The sequence below is a fragment of the Pyrus communis genome, chromosome 6, assembly GCF_963583255.1.
Source record: "Pyrus communis chromosome 6, drPyrComm1.1, whole genome shotgun sequence".
Lineage (NCBI taxonomy): Eukaryota > Viridiplantae > Streptophyta > Magnoliopsida > Rosales > Rosaceae > Pyrus > Pyrus communis.
Genome location: NC_084808.1, coordinates 14,440,777 through 14,458,321, shown reverse-complemented (window position 1 = coordinate 14,458,321; position 17,545 = coordinate 14,440,777). Strand labels below are relative to the sequence as shown.

Here is a 17,545-nt window from a genome sequence, read left to right as displayed (position 1 = left end):
TTTATTCGTGGGTATGGCAAGATATGTTAGCCATTTTATCAACTCACAAAGAAAGAAGGGTTTCTTTGGTCACCTAGTGCCCAAGATGCTTTTAGTCAATTGTAACAAGTGATGAGATCTCCACAGGCCCCAGTCATGCCAAATAAGGTAAACCTATTGCCTTCTCCAGCCAATCATTAGGTCCTAGAAACGAAGCATTATCCACTTATGAGAGAGAGTTTATTGCAAATGTGCAGGCAGTGAAAAATGGTAGAATTATTTGCAACGGAAACATTTTGTGAAAGGAATAGACCACCACAACCTTATGTACTTTCTCAGTAATAGGGCTTATACTCCATTGGCCCCATAACAAAAAGGAGAGAGAAAGAACAAGAAAATTGAAATAAAAAGCACCAAGATTTTAACCACAAAAATGCATATACATATATTTATATATATACACAAATGAATATGTATATGAATTAGAGTTTGCAAAAGCTATAGCAAAAGAAGCTGACACCCAAATTAATTTCCCTTTTACGCCTGGGGAGAGGGAGAGAGAGGAGTGGCAAAGCAAAAAAGCGAAAAAAATTGAAAAAAAAAAAAAAAAAAAAGAATGATGACTCGGATGTTGCTTAAACCCGTTTTATCCCACGTTGGAGTGTGAAAGTCTGTAATACCAAGCAACAACTGTTGATGGCAGTTACATAACTGAGGGGAAAATTAGAACATTTGAATTTGGATATGGGAAAATGAGTAGAAACGGAAAAAATGGGATTTTACAAACTGGGAAGTTAGCGCTTGTAGTGGGCGAATTACACTCCTTTTTGAAAACTCACAGCAACCTCTACTCCTTTCTTTCTCCCACGTTGATTTCGTATATATCTATATATAAATATATAATTTTGTGAGTTATTAAATTCTTTTTATCTCATTTTTAAATTTCTTAGATATTTTTTTAAATATAATTTTGTTAGATTAATATTTTCTCCGAAAATGAAAGAGGAGTGGAGTTGGTCACGTCTCTTTCATTTATTTTTTTTCCTTTTTTCTTTATTTTTTTTCATTTTTCAATAAAACAAATTTTAAGTTTCTGTTTTTTTAACAATATTTCTATGACATATTAGTCCCCTTCTCTCTCTGAAAATGGAGGAGTGGAGTTGGTCATATCTTTTTTTTTTTTTTTTTTTCAATAGAAACAATTTTAAGTTTCTGTTTTTTGTTACAATACTATGGCTGTGTTTTATTTTGTATTTTCTTATTTTTATTTTTGTGAGATATTAAACACTCAGGCTCTTCTAAAATGGAGGAGGAGTGGTGTTGGTTGGTTGGGTTAAATTCATTTTATCTCGTTTTTATAAGAAAATAAATCAGGGATTTCAGCACATCCCCTTTTTTTAATCTCATTTTTTAAATTTCTTAGATATTTTTTTAAAATATAATTTTGTTACAGTGGGAGACTACTACGGCAACTGCTTAAAATACAGGTTCTTTCTTTCTACACGTTCTATTTTCTTTCCTCCACTTTCTCTCCTTGCCATGTTTTTATCATCATGTCCTTACATTTTTACTTTTTATTATTTTTACAACCTGTAATAAAAGGGGCAATTTTGAGATATTAAATGTTTCACCGGTTCCAGCACTTCTTACCCTTTTTATTTTTTTTTTCTTTTTTTTCCTTCTAATAAAAAGAATTTTAGATTTATGTTTTTTATCAAAAAATTGCCCTTGTTTTCATGCATCAAATTCAGTTTTAGTTTTAGTTTTTTTTTTGTGAAGCCTTGAGACACTAAACTCTCTTTCTGACTTTCTAATATTAAAAATGAATTGTATTGTTGTTGACTATAATAACTTGTAGGAAACTAAGTCTGTTAGATAGATTTGTGCTTGGTTAACTAACGAATTTGTACTTAGTTGACTAGTGAATTTGACTAGTCATCGTTGCTTTGTCATTGTTGTTTGCATAATGGAAAGATATGTGAATGCGTTCCATTTTGTGATTTTTTGTTGTTAAGACAGATCTAGGTAGACTCTAACTAGTTAGATGTACTAGTCAATTAAGTTTAGTTCTTGCAACTGTACTTTCTGTCACTGAAAAACTTGTAACTAGTTATCTAGCTCATTTGACTAGTTTACTGTGCAAAGTTAAAAATTTTATTAGCAGGATAATCCGCCTAATACCAATTTCAATTGGTATCAGAGCTCTGCTCTTGTTGTACAGAGAGTAATCTCTGAGAGTTACTGATATTGAGCAGCATCTCACTGTGATCGTGTTACTGGCTCTTATAACTCACATCCGTTCTGTGTTGGAACAGACAATGCTGCATAGAGTGAGAAGTTCACCGACAAGCCCTCTTTATTCCATCGTTTCATAAATACATTCTAACATGCTCAAACGATTACACATACAATATGGCAGCTACCCGACAATCACAAGACATAAAACCTTGCAGGATGGATGTTATACCCATTATTCCGTAATCTCTGCTATCTAACAGCATTTAGTTGCAGAATATAAAGATGACATACACTGATCAGATTGTAATGATAAAACTGCCTACTGCAAAAACTCTCTCGGGTCGGTGACGTAACCAGTCAAAGCTGACGCAGCAGCCGTATAGGGGGAAGCGAGATATATCTGGCCTTCCTTGTGACCCATTCGGCCTGGGAAGTTCCTGTTTGTTGTCGAGACGCATACCTGCAAAGACAAGATGGTTAATAATCTACCAGTATTTATTTTCAATACAACTGAAACTAAAACCAAGATGTTCTCCTTGCAACAAGGTTATCTGCAAATTGGGTTATGAACCCCAAAGGCAGGGAAGTCAGTCCCAATTCTATCGAAGACGACATAGTGAAATGCAACAATGCGTGACGTCCAGCTGCCCCAAGACAGGAGAGCACATTAGATCCTTATGAATGTGTTGCAGAAGGGATGCACTCGCCTGAGGTTCATTTAAGCGTGCATGCGTGTCTTTCGGACCACCCATGCAAGCACCGCAAGTGGGACTTGCAGGTGCGTCACATCCAGCTTCCTCAAATATCTGGGAGCAAGTCTTGCCACCAGACCCTGGAACTGGCAGACTATACACGTCCATCCAAACCTGCAGATTTCAGAATATACAATAAACAAGATTTCATTTATCATGCCTTTCATAAAATTTCTTGATAAATTTATATATACAGATGTTGTCACCGAAGCACTTAATTCTGTAGCTTGACAAACCTTTTGGGTAGCAGGCACAAGAAATGTGGGAACTTTGACCTTTTTCCCCTGCAGCAAAGGAATTAAATCTTTAAGCTTAAACCAAGAAAAGAGAATTTCCAAAAAAAAACATTCAGATGTCAATTGAAGTCAGCATTACAGAATATGTAAACAATATCCGAAGTCAGCATATGTAAACAATATCTCAATACTCATGTGACAAAGATTTGACTCCTTACAGATGCTAGAAAAACTCTGGCTGCAGCCATAAAATCCTCTGTTTTTCCACCAGTACAAGAACCGATATATACTCTGTCAATTTTCACATCTTTGCATTCTCTTGCTAAAGCACGATTATCTGGAGAATGAGGCTGGAAAACAATTCTTTTTATGAATTAACCATGGAAGAGAGGCAAAATTACAAATCATTGAATATCTACTAGGGAGATTAAACTATAAGAGACCAATCTATGTGCTGCTCACCTTTGCCACCAATGGCTCCAATTTTGAGATATCAAATCTGTACTCTTTAAGAAATCTAAATGCACACAAAACAAACTCATTAATACAAACGAATTCCAACAGGCCAAATCTCACAAATCTTAAGTTAGTCAACAGAAGGAATAAAAGAATTTGCATATTATAAAAAGGAATATAAAAGAATATGCGTATTCGAATCCTAGGTATGCTTAACATCCAATTCTCTTACATCTGCTGTAGATTTACAAATGATGATAAGGTAGTCCGTGACAACCTGAACTAAAATACATAAGATGATGACCACATAGTATTTTAAAAAAGATGAATATAGAATGATGTCTCATCCACTAACATAACATTGTCAAAATTCAAATGCACCATCAGTGCGTCAAAAGTCCCTCAAAACCATAGGAAATACTATTTTAAATATCTGACATTAAAACGTTACTAAATCTAAAAAGTTTGTATAAAAGCATCAACCATAAAAACTAAACATAAGATTCTAGAGTGCATGTCCACGTTGAAAGCAAAAAACATGCTTCAGAGTTCGAACATTATAAACTGGATCATGAAATGGTCTAACAAAATGTGGATAATCAGTAGCATAAATTACCTTGCTTTAGCATCACTGTAAACAGGTTCGTAGGGAACAGACGTCTTATCCTGCAATTCAACATTAAACATTATATAGCCTGTGCTACACAACACAAATGTATGTGACATTCAAAAAAGAACAAATTTGTGACAGCCACCCACACAAAAAATAAATAAAATAAAATAAAAAAATAAATCCCCTAACTGTAACAAGAAAATGTTGTGCTCCCAACCCCATTTTACTGACTCTAAAGGAGCAGGGGAAAGAGAGGGAGAGAGAGCCATCATAGCATTTGAAGATTTGTAGCACTAACCTCAAGGTACTTAAATGTAGTGCTATCAGCAGGAACAATACCATTTTTACCTCCAGCCTCAACAACCATGTTGCATAATGTCATTCTTTCTTCCATCTGTCCAGCACAAGTTTGTGAAAGAGTAATTAACAGATACAACCAGATGAATGGTATGATCAGACATGCAGTAAAATTCACTTACAGATAAGCTTTCAACAGTGCTGCCAACAAACTCCATAGCTTTATATGTTCCACCAGCAACAGATATTTCACCAATAATCTGCCAGATGAAATTCATTTATCAAGGAAACAACAAGGCTGGATGTGTTATATATCAAGCAAATAAAATCATATGATCTGTCTAACTCTTATAATTTTAACTTCTTTGTATGCTATGCAGACTGAGTAAAAAAAAATGCCTTGAGACCTGATTAAACTTACTTGCAGAATCAAATCTTTGGCAAGCAAATAGTCGGGCATTTCACCATCCATCACAAATCTCAACGTTGGTGGCACCTGCAATTTGAGAAGGAAATCAGAGAAGTATGAAAATACAATAAAATTCAAAGAAATTACTGCAAACAACTATAACATTAAAGTATGAGATATAGAAATACAGCAGAAATTGTGAATCTACAGATACAACCTCAATCACTCATAGCTCATACTGGAAAGAGACACATTTAGCTTATCAAAAAGCATAATTCTCCCTTTTCGGCCCACTATATGATGTACTTTCCTGTTTTCCAAGTTTTTAACAATGTCCAATGATTTCTTTTGAGACATTCAAACCTCAGGTTGAGTGAGTCTGCAATATGTACCCTTCCTGATATTGCCTTCAATACAGTCAAGTCTAATGGCTTTTATAAAGTCTAACCCATAGCTTCAAAAATCAAATGAAAACCCCACTTCCTTATAGCAGGACATAATATAAGATGAAAACATCTCAACTTGGGCTTGCAGACGTGGTACTTGTGCTTAATAAAACTTGAGTATCACATGCAAATGCTACTAGAGCCTGTTGTTTCATATGGCATGTATCTAAACACCTCAAGCAACACTTGCTTCCAGGACATGTACAACAATCTAAAACTGTATAAATCAATCTAAATCAACCATTTACTAAAATCCCTTCATGTGCACAATATCAAAGTTTCACAAACTCATCATCCCTGCCAGTGCACTTTCAAAAACCATCACCACCTTCATGACCACACTTAAATAAGACTAATGAAGGCAGAAAAGTTCTGCAACAAGCATTTAAATCGTATTGGTTGTCACTACCTAATATTCAAAGTCATTTCATATTGTTTTCCCATGACTTATTGCAACGTAAATACTACTACTTTCTACAACTAAATACATAGTTCTTGATGTTTGAAGTTGAATACTCTGCCAAAAATCAATGATTCTATCAGTCAGTAGACATAACATACTGGTGGAAGATCATGATACAAATGACGATGGTTCATTGACCCTTCATTTATTACAAAGGACTTAGAAATTCATTATCACCATCATAATTTAAATAAAACAAAAGAAAAGGTAAGAAACAACTCCAAAACCATTGAAGCACTACAGTATTACAATGGCTCAAATTTTTAATACGTGTAAAGCACAGTATGAAACCTAAACAGGGTGAAAGGGGCCAATATTCACCAATATTATATTAGTGGAAGCTAAACTATCCGTGGAATTAAACCATTCGCATGAAATCCGCCAGAGAGTGACAATTATATGTGATCAGAAAGGCAGAAATGAAAACATATTTAAAATCTCCAAACCTTGAGGAGAAGCTTCCCAGTGCCCAATACAAATCCTGCATCAGTGTTCCCGATTCCAGTAGCAAATTGTCCAAAAGCTCCAGCAGTACATGTATGAGAATCTGTACCCAGCAGAACCTGAAGACCAAATCAGGTGTTTGGTTGCTACTTTGGACTGAAAAAACCATAAAATAATGTTGAACTCTTCAAAGGAAAGTACCTCCCCCGGCCTGCAATGACCTTCTTGAGCAAGAGCAACATGGCATACGCCCTTATAATCTGGGTTGGCCTGCCAAATTGTCAACTAAACTCAATATCTGATGATTAAACCAATTAAAACATGGTGAAAACATAACACTAAAATCCACACCTTGAAATTACTTAGATCCTTGATATCATAGAAATACTTGATGTTTTGCTCGGTGCACAAATCCCTCAAGATATCCACATTTCGGTTCGCACGTTCATCAGTGGTAAATATATAATGGTCAGGTATGATAACAACCTTTTCACGGTTCCAAACCTGCAATATCGAAACAATGAAGCACTATTTATACCCCATGACAACAAAAACTGCTGTGATTACAAAATCTCAGATATGAAAAATAGGCCTTTTCAATAATAATCAACACATATACAGAGATGATGAATAGTGAGCTAAACAAAGAAAATATGTCATCAAGCAATGAGTTAAATGCAAATGAATTCCTTCTTTCCTTTATTTCTGTGATTGGTTATGGTTATTCATAAACAAAGCAGTAAGAGAGGACTTGTATGTTGATATGTTGTATTGGCCTCGCAGACAACAAGATGTTTACCCACAGAAATGGGCATGTGAACTAGGACAAGGAGAAACAAACACAACCTTCTCATTGCAGCCATCCAATGTTGGGTTGGGTCAAGCTACACTATGATGCTATTGTTCCTTGACTCCTGCAGTGATGCGCAGAAACCATTTGGGACACATTGATGCACAATGTTTCTTGTACCCGATTCATAGAAGTAGATTCTCTAATGTAATCATTACCATTGCTAGAAGAGTCACTCAACGATAACCCGACTTGATCAATGAACCTATTGCTTCTGACAAAATATTTATGCCCACCCCTTCTCATTATTGGTTTGTAAAGCATGTCTAGATCAGTAAACTAAGCTATTCAAAACGGAAAAATATGGCTTCCGATTACACTGCTAGTCTTTTGGGTGTTTAATACAGTAATGCATTTAGAAAAACAAAAACAAAAAGAAGAAAAGGAAGTACCTTTGCGTTCTGGCCGAACTCTTTCTTGAAGACTCCAAATGAACCGGGTCCACAGACGTCATGGGTCATCAAAACATCGACATCAACCCAAACATTCTCACCCGGACTCAGCTGGGTTCTCTCAGAGGCTCGAGCAAATATCTTCTCAGTCATCGTCATCCCGGTCTTAACCTGAAAATTAACCAAAACCCAATTCAAAAAACCCGCCAAATGGGGATTCTCATCAATCCTAATTGCACAAGACCAATGGAAAAAAGTTCATCCTAACCGAGCCGGTGGTGGCGGGCTGGCGCTCCGATTGCTGCGGAGCTATGACGGAGCAAATTTTCTTGGATTTTCTCTTGCATTTCTGACTAGAAATCAGCGTTGCGGAGGAGAAAGCAGAGAGATTCAGATCCTTCTGAGGTTCAATCAAATTCAGCAATGGTTAGTGAAAACCCAACAAAAAAATAAATTGGAAGAAAAAAAAGTTGGAGCCAGAAAAACCAAAAGGGACCTTGTTGCTGATGAAGGAGGTGGACGGCGGAGCAGCGGTGGAGCAAGCCATGGGTGTCAGAATGCGAGTTTATGCGGCGTAACTCTGATGTCTCTGCAGAAGAAGAAGAAAGTGACGAAGAGGAAGAAGTGGAAGAGTGGTGTTTTGGTTTTGCTACTTGTGGGAAGCGGCGGCTGAGTGGCGTGTGTTTTGGAGTGGCTGTGACTGGACATGGGGAGGTGGGTAGTTGATGTTGCTTTATTTTATGTTGTCCAGAGGGGAAGCTCCATCATATGCGACAATGCAGCGGTCGACCAAATTACGTAGCGGCAAAATGACACACGCTTCCCGGAACTTGTTACGTTTTATATTTAAAATGTATAACATATATTAGCGTAGAATACTATTTATTTAAAAAAAAAAATGAAAAGTACAATTTGTACTTTAGAATGATGTATTTTAATTCTTTTAGAAATCGTTTTTTGACATTGGACTATCACGGATTAGACAAGCTTGAGGGTCTAAGTTGGACTAGTTTGGCTTGGACTAAGCAGGATAAAGTGTTTAGTGCATTGTCGGACTAATTATGTGTTTAGTTCTGTGTCGGACTAAATATGACAAATTTCCTAAACATGATTATGGAATATATAGAGCTATTCTACACATCAATATTATATAATTACATAATAGGAAAACTAATGAAAATAGTTTTAAATCTTTGCATTTTAATAAAATAAAATAAAAAATCTACTAACTTTATTTAATGATATGAACAAAAAAAAATGTAAAAAACATCACTTGCACTAGGTGCGCATAACCCCCACCCCACCCCCACCTTTCCACACTCTTTTTTTCTCCCATTGTTAGCTATCATTAAGAGAGAGAGAGAGAGAGAGAGAGAGAGAGAGAGAGAGAGAGAGAGAGAGAGAGAGAGAGAGAGAGAGAGAGAGAGAGAGAGAGAGAGAGAGAGAGAGAGAGAGATATATATATATATATATATATATATAGAAAAACTAATGAAAAGAGTTTGAAAATTTTGAGTTTTAATGATAAGAACAAAATAAAGGGTAAAGTGAATAGTACTATGATTGACTTTTTAGTGTAAAAATGTGATTTTTCGTTAAAATGAACAGTATCATGAGTTTTTCGTTAAAACTCCCTATATAAATTAGCTTAGAATAAGAGAAAGACTTTAAATTGAATTACATTTTTCAGTTTTATTTTTTTAGTATTGTTTCCCAATAGTAGTCAAGATGACAATAGATTTTTCAATTTGTCCGGAACAACGGGTGATGAGATTCTTGTGTTAAAAAAATTAATAACATAAAAAATAAAATTTCCCCCCACTTACAAAATAACAACGGTGTACCACTTGACACACCCCAACCCAGAATGTCTACTAGAATTCCAAATCGAGCTGTGTTGGCCAACACCTGAAAGATGACAAAGCCATAAAGTGTAGTGATGTAGAAAAATGTGAATAAATTTAAACCTAAAAGTGTCTAAGTATAAGAGTGTGTTGGTGAGCTATAATGAATTCATTTCACACGTGATAACAGAGCATAAGTACAGTACATTAAATAGGGTAAGGAATTATACTATTGAAGGTAATCATCTACACCAAGACTTGCCAAGAATCATCATCGACACGAGAGCACATCTACTAAACCTGGAGGGGCAAAAAACAAAGGTAAGTGGGTCTGAAAATAAAGTTTTAATAAAAACCTTTGAAAACGTTATAACCCCTCGCCATAAAATATATATAGTTCCCAAAATATACATATTATGTATAGTATGAAAATACTTACCGTAGCCTGCAAAACGTAAATAAGGCATAACATTCCAAAATCACAAAATCTCAACAGTAATATAAGTAAAATCAGGTGCTCAACAACCTATGCTAGCACACCAGTAGAAGTCGCCTAATGCGACCTGTACGACTGACCTATTGCTCATCAATCTATGCTAGCACATGAGTCAGAGTCGCCTAATACGACTTGTACGACAGGACTGGGTGTAATCATAATATACGCTCTAGTGCTACGATCACGTGAAGACTAGCAATAATCGCGGTTACCTACAAGTCGGAGTCGCCTAATGCGACTTGTACAACAGGACTGGCACCTACTTGGATCCAAGGGGAGTGTGCGATGCGGGAGGTGAACATACACGTGATGGACTAGCCCTGGCCCGGGGCAAGCACTAACACAGGGGTGCGACAATGATAAGCAGACTACATGAGTATAAGCATGCCATAATGATGCAATAATTCTAGTCAACCTAATAACCTTACCTGAACTTACATGCGCATCCCATAGGATTATTTTAGCATTTCACAATAGTGCAACATATCTTATAACATTATTTAATCATGGCATGATATGTATAAATCAATTCAAAAGCATTGTGGAATCATTACGATTAGTAGAGTACTCAAGGGAGATAATAAATAGGAACTTGCCTGCAATTGTCAAAGAAGCTTCAACCAAAACAGGACCTTGAAGCATATGCATATCCCCTTTGAGAGTATGAAGCAAAGCAAAAGCTGGAATCCAATTCTGAATGCAATTAGATTTCAACCCCTAAACCCTCAGTATACAGTATACTTTGTCTTCCAATTGCTAAATTTCACAAACCCTAATCTAGAATTCCAACCCTAAATTAAATTTCAAACCCTAAATTAATTCCAAAATTTACCTGATTTGGGGGAGAATCGGTGCACACTGAGGTGAGGGATGAGAAGGAAGTGAGGGATGAGGGGTGAGTCACTTGTCTGATGTGTGAGAAGGAGAGAAATCAACGAGGAGGTCGAGAGAGAGAGAGTGACTGAGTGAGGGTGAGATCGAGGAGGGTGAGGTGAGGTCGAGAGAGAGTGCCTGAGTGAGGGTGAGGACACTGAGGAGTGAGGTCTAGGAGAGGTCGAGAGAGAGTATGAGATTAGCGAGAGGGAAGAGAGAGGTCGAGGAGGGTGAGGTGAGGTCGAGAGAGAGTCTGAGATTAGCGAGAGGGAATAGAGAGGTCCAAACTTGGAAAATTGAAAGAAAAAAAAGCCTATTTTTCACTATTGCACCGCCAAAATTATCACAACTGGCATGACATAGGTATACAATTTGACATCGCGCAAAGTGATTTTGCACGACAACCACATTAAGGTGTTGAGCAAGTTTTTTTTAAAAAAAAATATTATAAAAAGTACTCAAAGTGTATATTTTTCTAACAAAAACCCTTTCAAATTCAAATTTTTTTTACATAAACCCAAAATAAATGAATTAAAATCTACTTAGTAAATATATATACCATTGAACTTGATGGGAAACGCATTGTATGAAACTAGTTTCAAAGATCCAACCGTCAAACTTGTTTGTATATGCTTCGAGATCGCATACGCCAAAAATCAACAAAAAAAAACATGCAGAGATCAATTAACGGTACAAAACTTTTCAACGGTTATAAACAAAAAATCACCATTTAACGGTAGTTTTAACTACGATTTTGATGATTTATTACAGCTACACTCCTGGATCCTATATGAATATAGTGAACTCGATCCTCAATTTAAAATATTTACACAAGTGGATACCACAAAATCTTATGTTATACTTAATGAAAGTACAAATAAACTCCAAGTGTTAGTGAATCTATTGTTTTGATGGGATATGCATTGTACGAAACTAGTTTCAACGATCCAACCATCAAACTTGTTTGTATATGCTTCGAGATCACATATACCAAAAATTGCAAAAAACAAACATTCAGAGATTATGTAAAGGGACAAACCTTTTCGACGGTTACAAACGAAAAATCACGATTTAACGGTAGTTTTAACTCTGATTATGATGATTTTTTACAGCTACACTCCTTGATCCTATATGAATACAATAAACTAATTTGATCGTCAATTTAAAATATATACACTAGTGGATACCACAAAATCTTATGTTATACTTAATGAAAGTATAAATAAACTCAAAGTATCAGTGAATCTATTATTTTGATGTGATACGCATTGTACGAAACTAGTTTCAACGATCCAACCGTCAAACTTGTTTGAATATGCTTCAAGATTGTATACACCAAAAATCGACAAAAACAAACATTCAGAGATTATGTAACGGGACAAACCTTTTAAACAGTTATAAACCAAAAATCACCATTTAACGGTAGTTTTAACTCTGATTTTGATGATTTTTTACAGCTACTGTCACATCTTGGCCCGAGGAAGACCACTTCCCGGGCCCGCTTCACCACCGTAGCACGATATTGTCCGTTTTGGGCTTACCATTCCCTCACGGTTTTATTTTTGGGAACTCACGAGCAACTTCCCAGTGGGTCACCACTCATGGGATTGCTCTAGCCCCCTTCTCGCTTAACTTCGGAGTTCCTACGGAACCCAAAACCAGTGAGCTCCCAAAAGGTCTCGTGCTAGGTAAGGATAGGAATATACATTTAAAGATCACTCCCCTAGACGATGTGGGATGTCACAATCCACCCCCCTTAGGGGCCCGACATCCTCGTCGGCACACACGCAGCCAGGGTTAGGCTGTATATTATGGAATGGTAAGCCTAAAATGGACAATATCGTGCTACGGTGGTGGAGTGGGCCTAGGAAGTGATCCGTCCCGGGCCGGGATGTGACAAATTGGTATCAGAGCCTAACCCTGGTCGCGTGTGTGCCGACGAGGACGTCGGGCCCCTAAGATGGGTGGATTGTGACATCCAACATCGCCAGGGGAGTGATCCTTGAATGTATATTCCCATCTCTACCTAGCACGAGGCATTTTGGGAGCTCACTGGCTTCGGGTTCCATAGGAACTCCAAAGTTAAGCGAGAAGGGGGCTAGAGTAATCCCATGATGGGTGACCCACTGGGAAGTTGCTCGTGAGTTCCCAAAAACAAAACCGTGAGGGAATGATAAGCCCAAAGCGGACAATATCGCGTTATGGTGGTGAAGTGGGCCCAGGAAGTGATCCACCCCAGGCCGGGATGTGACAGCTACGCTCCTTGATCCTATATGAATAAAATGAACTAATTCAATTGTCAATTTAAAATATTTACACTAGTGGATATCACAAAATCTTATGTTTTACTTAATGAAAGTATAAATAAACTCACAGTATTGGTGAATATATAGTTTTGATGGGATACGCATTGTACGAAACTAGTTTCAATGATCCTTTTTGAGATCACATACACCAAAAATCGAAAGAAAAAAAAAACATTAAGAGATTATGTAACAGGACAAACCTTTTCGACAATTATAAATGAAAAATCACCATTTAACGGTAGTTTTAACTCTGATTTTGATGATTTTTGTACACCTACACTCCTTGATCCTATATGAATACAATGAACAAATTTGATCCTCAATTTAAAACATTTACAAAAGTGTATACAAGAAAATCTTATATTATACTTAATGAAAGTACAAATAATCTCCAACTGATAGTGAATCTATTGTTTTGATGGGATACGTATTGTATGAAACTAGTTTCAAGGATCCAACTATCAAACTTGTTTGTATATGCTTCGAGATCGAATACGCCAAAAATCACAAAAAACAAACATTCCTATATCAAGTAACGGGACAAACCTTTTCGCCAGCGATAAACGAAAAATCACAATTTAACGGTTATTTTAACTTTAATTTTGATGATTTTTTTTTACAATAAACTAATTTGATTATCAATTTAAAATATTTACATAGGTGGATACCACAAAAGAAAACGGCATTTCAAGAACACCAAAATAAAAGCAAAAGGGGGAGAAAAAAACTTTGCGCGACGTTGGTACGCTTGCGTCGCGCAAAACAGCTTTGTGCAACGAAGATCTACAGCGTGCAAAACATATTTATGCGACGCTGGCGTACCTACGTCGTGCAAAGTGTTTCTTTTTTCCATTTTGCTTATGAACTAATTCGATCATCGATTTAAAATATTTACACAAGTGGATACCACAAAATCTTATGTTATACTTAATGAAAGTATAAATAAACTCCAAGTGTTAGTGAATCTATTGCTTTGATGAGATATGCATTGTATGAAACTAGTCTAGACGATCCAACCATCAAACTTGTTTGTACATAATTCGAGATCGCATACGCCAAAAATCGCAACAAACAAACATTAAGAGATTATGTAATGGGACAAACCTTTTCGATAATCATAAACGAAAAATCACCATTTAACGGTAGTTTTAACTCTTATTTTGTTGATTTTTTTACAGCTACACTCCCTGATCCTATATGAATAAAATGAACTAATTCGATTGTCAATTTAAGATATTTACACAAGTGGATATCACAAAATCTTATGTTATACTTAATGAAAGTATAAATAAACTCCAAGTGTTAGTGAATCTATTGTTTTGATGAGATATGCATTGTATGAAACTAGTCTAGACGATCCAACCATCAAACTTGTTTGTACATAATTCGAGATCGCATACGCCAAAAATCGCAACAAACAAACATTAAGAGATTATGTAATGGGACAAACCTTTTCGATGATTATAAACGAAAAATCACCATTTAACGGTAGTTTTAACTCTTATTTTGTTGATTTTTTTACAGCTACACTCCTTGATCCTATATGAATAAAATGAACTAATTCGATTGTCAATTTAAAATATTTACACAAGTGGATACCATAAAATCTTATGTTATACTTAATGAAAGTATAAATAAACTCAAACTATTAGTGAATCTATTGTTTTCATGTAATACGCATTGTACGAAACTAGTTTCAACGATCCAACCGTCAAACTTGTTTGTATATGCTTTAAGATTGTATACGCTAAAAATCGACGAAAACAAACATTTAGATATTATGTAACGGGACAAACCCCTTCGATGGTTATAAACGAAAAATCATCATTTAACAGTAGTTTTAACTCCAATTTTGATAATTTTTTGCAGCTACACTCCTTCATCCGATATGAATACAATGAACTAATTCAATCATCAATTTAAAATATTTACACTAGTGGATAGCACAAAATCTTATATTACACTTAATGAAAGTATAAATAAACTCAAAGTATTAGTGAATCTAGTGTTTTGATGGGATACGCATTGTACGAAACTAATATCAAAGATCCAACCGCCAAATTTGTTTGTATATGCTTCGAGATCGCATACGCCAAAAATCGAAAAAAATAAACATTCAAAGATTATGTAACGGGACAAACCTTTTCTATGGTTATAAACGAAAAATCACCATCTAACGGTAGTTTTAACTCCGATTTTGATGATTTTTTTACAGCTACACTCATTAATCCTATATGAATACAATGAACTAATTTGATCCTCAATTTAAAATATTTACACAAGTGGATACAACAAAATCTTATATTATACTTAATGAAAGTATAAATAAACTCCAAGTGTTAATAAATCTTTTGTTTTGATGGGATACGCATTGTACGAAACTAGTTTCAACGATCAACCCGTCAAACTTGTTTGTATATGCTTCAAGATCGCATACACCAAAAATCGCAAAAAATAAACATTCAGATATCAAGTAAAATGACAAACATTTTCGCCAGCAATAAACGAAAAATCACAATTTAACGGTTATTTTAACTCTGATTTTGATATTTTTTTTTACAGCTGCACTACTTAACCCTATATGAATACAATGAACTAATTCGATCGTCAATTTAAAACATTTACACAAGTGGATGCCACAAAAGAAAAAGGCAATGCAAGAACCCCAAAATGAAAGTATAAATAAACTTCAAGTGTTAATGAATCTATTGTTTTGATGGGATACGCATTGTACGAAACTAGTTTCAACGATCCAACCGTCAAACTTGTTTGTATATGCTTTGAGATCGTATACACCAAAAATCGACAAAAACAAACATTTAGATATTATGTAACGGGACAAACCTTTTCGACGGTTATAAACGAAAAATCACGATTTAACGGTAGTTTTAACTCTAATTTTGATGATTTTTTTTACAGCTACACTCCTGGATCCTATATTAATACAATGAACTAATTCAATCGTCAATTTAAAATATTTACACTAGTGGATATCACAAAATCTTATGTTATACTTAATGAAAATATAAATAACCTCAACGTATTAATGAATCTATTGTTTTGATGGGATACACATTGTACGAAACTATTTTCAATGATCCAACAGTCAAACTTGTTTGTATATGCCTCGAGATCGCATACGCCAAAAATAAAAAAAAACAAATATTAAGAGATTATGTAAATGGACAAACATTTTCAACGGTTATAAATGAAAAATCACCATTTAACGGTAGTTTTAACTCCGATTTTGATGATTTTTTTATAGCTACACTCCTTGATCCTATATGAATACAATGAACTAATTTGATCCTCAATTTAAAATATTTACACAAGTGGATTCCACAAAATCTTATGTTATACTTAATAAAAGTATAAATAAACTCCAAGTGTTAGTGAATCTATTGTTTTGATAGGATATGCATTGTATGAAACTAGTTTCAATGATCCAACCGTCAAACTTGTTTGTATATGCTTCGAGATTGTATACGCCAAAAATCGTAAAAAACAAATATTCAGATATCAAGTAACGGGACAAACCTTTTTGACGGCAATAAACGAAAAATCATAATTTAACGGTTATTTTAACTCAGATTTTGATTATTTTTTTACAGCTACACTCCTTAACCCTATGTGAATACAATGAACTAATTTGATCGTGAATTTAAAACATTTACATAAGTGGATACAACAATAGAAAAAGGCAATGCAAGAACCCCAAAATAAAAGCAAAAGGCCAAAAAAAAAAAAAAAAAAAAAAAAAAAAACTTTGCGCGACGTTGGTACGCTTGCTTTGAGCAAAACATCTTTGCGCGACGCTGGCGTACCTACATCGTGCAAAGTGTTTTTTTTTTCCCCTTTTGCTTAAGAACTAATTTGATTGTCGATTTAAAATATTTACAGAAGTGGATACCCCAAAATCTTATGTTATACTTTATGAAAGTATAAATAAACTCCACGTGTTAGTGAATCTATTGTTTTGATGAGATATGTATTGTATGAAACTAGTCTAGACGATGGAACCGTCAAACTTGTTTGTACATAATTCGAGATCGCATACGCCAAAAATCGCAACAAACAAACATTCAGAGATTATGTAACGGGACAAACCTTTTCGACGGTTATAAACAAAAAATACCATATAACGGTAGTTTTAACTCTGATTTTGATGATTTTTTTAAAGCTACACTCCTTAATCCTATATGAATACAATGAACTAATTCGATCGTCAATTTAAAATATTTACACAAGTGGATACCACAAAATCTTATGTTATACTTAATGAAAGTATAAATAAACTCCAAGTGTTAGTGAATCTATTGTTTTGATGGGATAAGCATTGTATGAAACTAGTTTCAACGATCCAATCGTCAAACTTGTTTGTATATGCTTCGAGATCGCATACACCAAAAATTGCAAAATACAAACATTCAGAGATTATGTAACGGGACAAA

The 17,545-nt window shown here is 35.1% G+C and overlaps 1 protein-coding gene across 1 annotated transcript; it reads right to left on the bottom strand.

Annotated features, from left to right (window-relative positions):
• Positions 1-2,310: 2,310 nt before the first annotated feature.
• Positions 2,311-8,376, bottom strand: LOC137737090 (3-isopropylmalate dehydratase large subunit, chloroplastic-like). Its single transcript, XM_068476454.1, has 15 exons — positions 8,072-8,376; positions 7,844-7,975; positions 7,576-7,746; positions 6,685-6,837; positions 6,535-6,603; positions 6,336-6,452; positions 4,993-5,067; positions 4,754-4,831; positions 4,573-4,668; positions 4,278-4,327; positions 3,668-3,722; positions 3,424-3,555; positions 3,206-3,253; positions 2,925-3,083; positions 2,311-2,677 (listed from the first exon to the last, which is right to left on the bottom strand). The coding sequence occupies exons 1-15, from the start codon at positions 8,120-8,122 to the stop codon at positions 2,537-2,539; spliced, it is 1,527 nt and encodes a 508-aa protein (XP_068332555.1). The 5' UTR covers positions 8,123-8,376; the 3' UTR covers positions 2,311-2,536.
• Between the last annotated feature and the right edge of the window lie 9,169 nt (positions 8,377-17,545).

What these genes read in the sequence shown, in the direction of transcription:
- LOC137737090 (XM_068476454.1), bottom strand. Translation starts at nt 8,122, where the DNA reads ATGGCTTGCTCCACCGCTGCTCCGCCGTCCACCTCCTTCATCAGCAAC. An exon ending in AGCCCGCCACCACCGGCTCG is followed by an intron (nt 7,747 to 7,843) that starts GTTAGGATGAAC and finishes GTTAATTTTCAG; the next exon opens with GTTAAGACCGGGATGACGAT. An exon ending in TTGTGCCTGCTACCCAAAAG is followed by an intron (nt 3,084 to 3,205) that starts GTTTGTCAAGCT and finishes TGAAATCTGCAG; the next exon opens with GTTTGGATGGACGTGTATAG.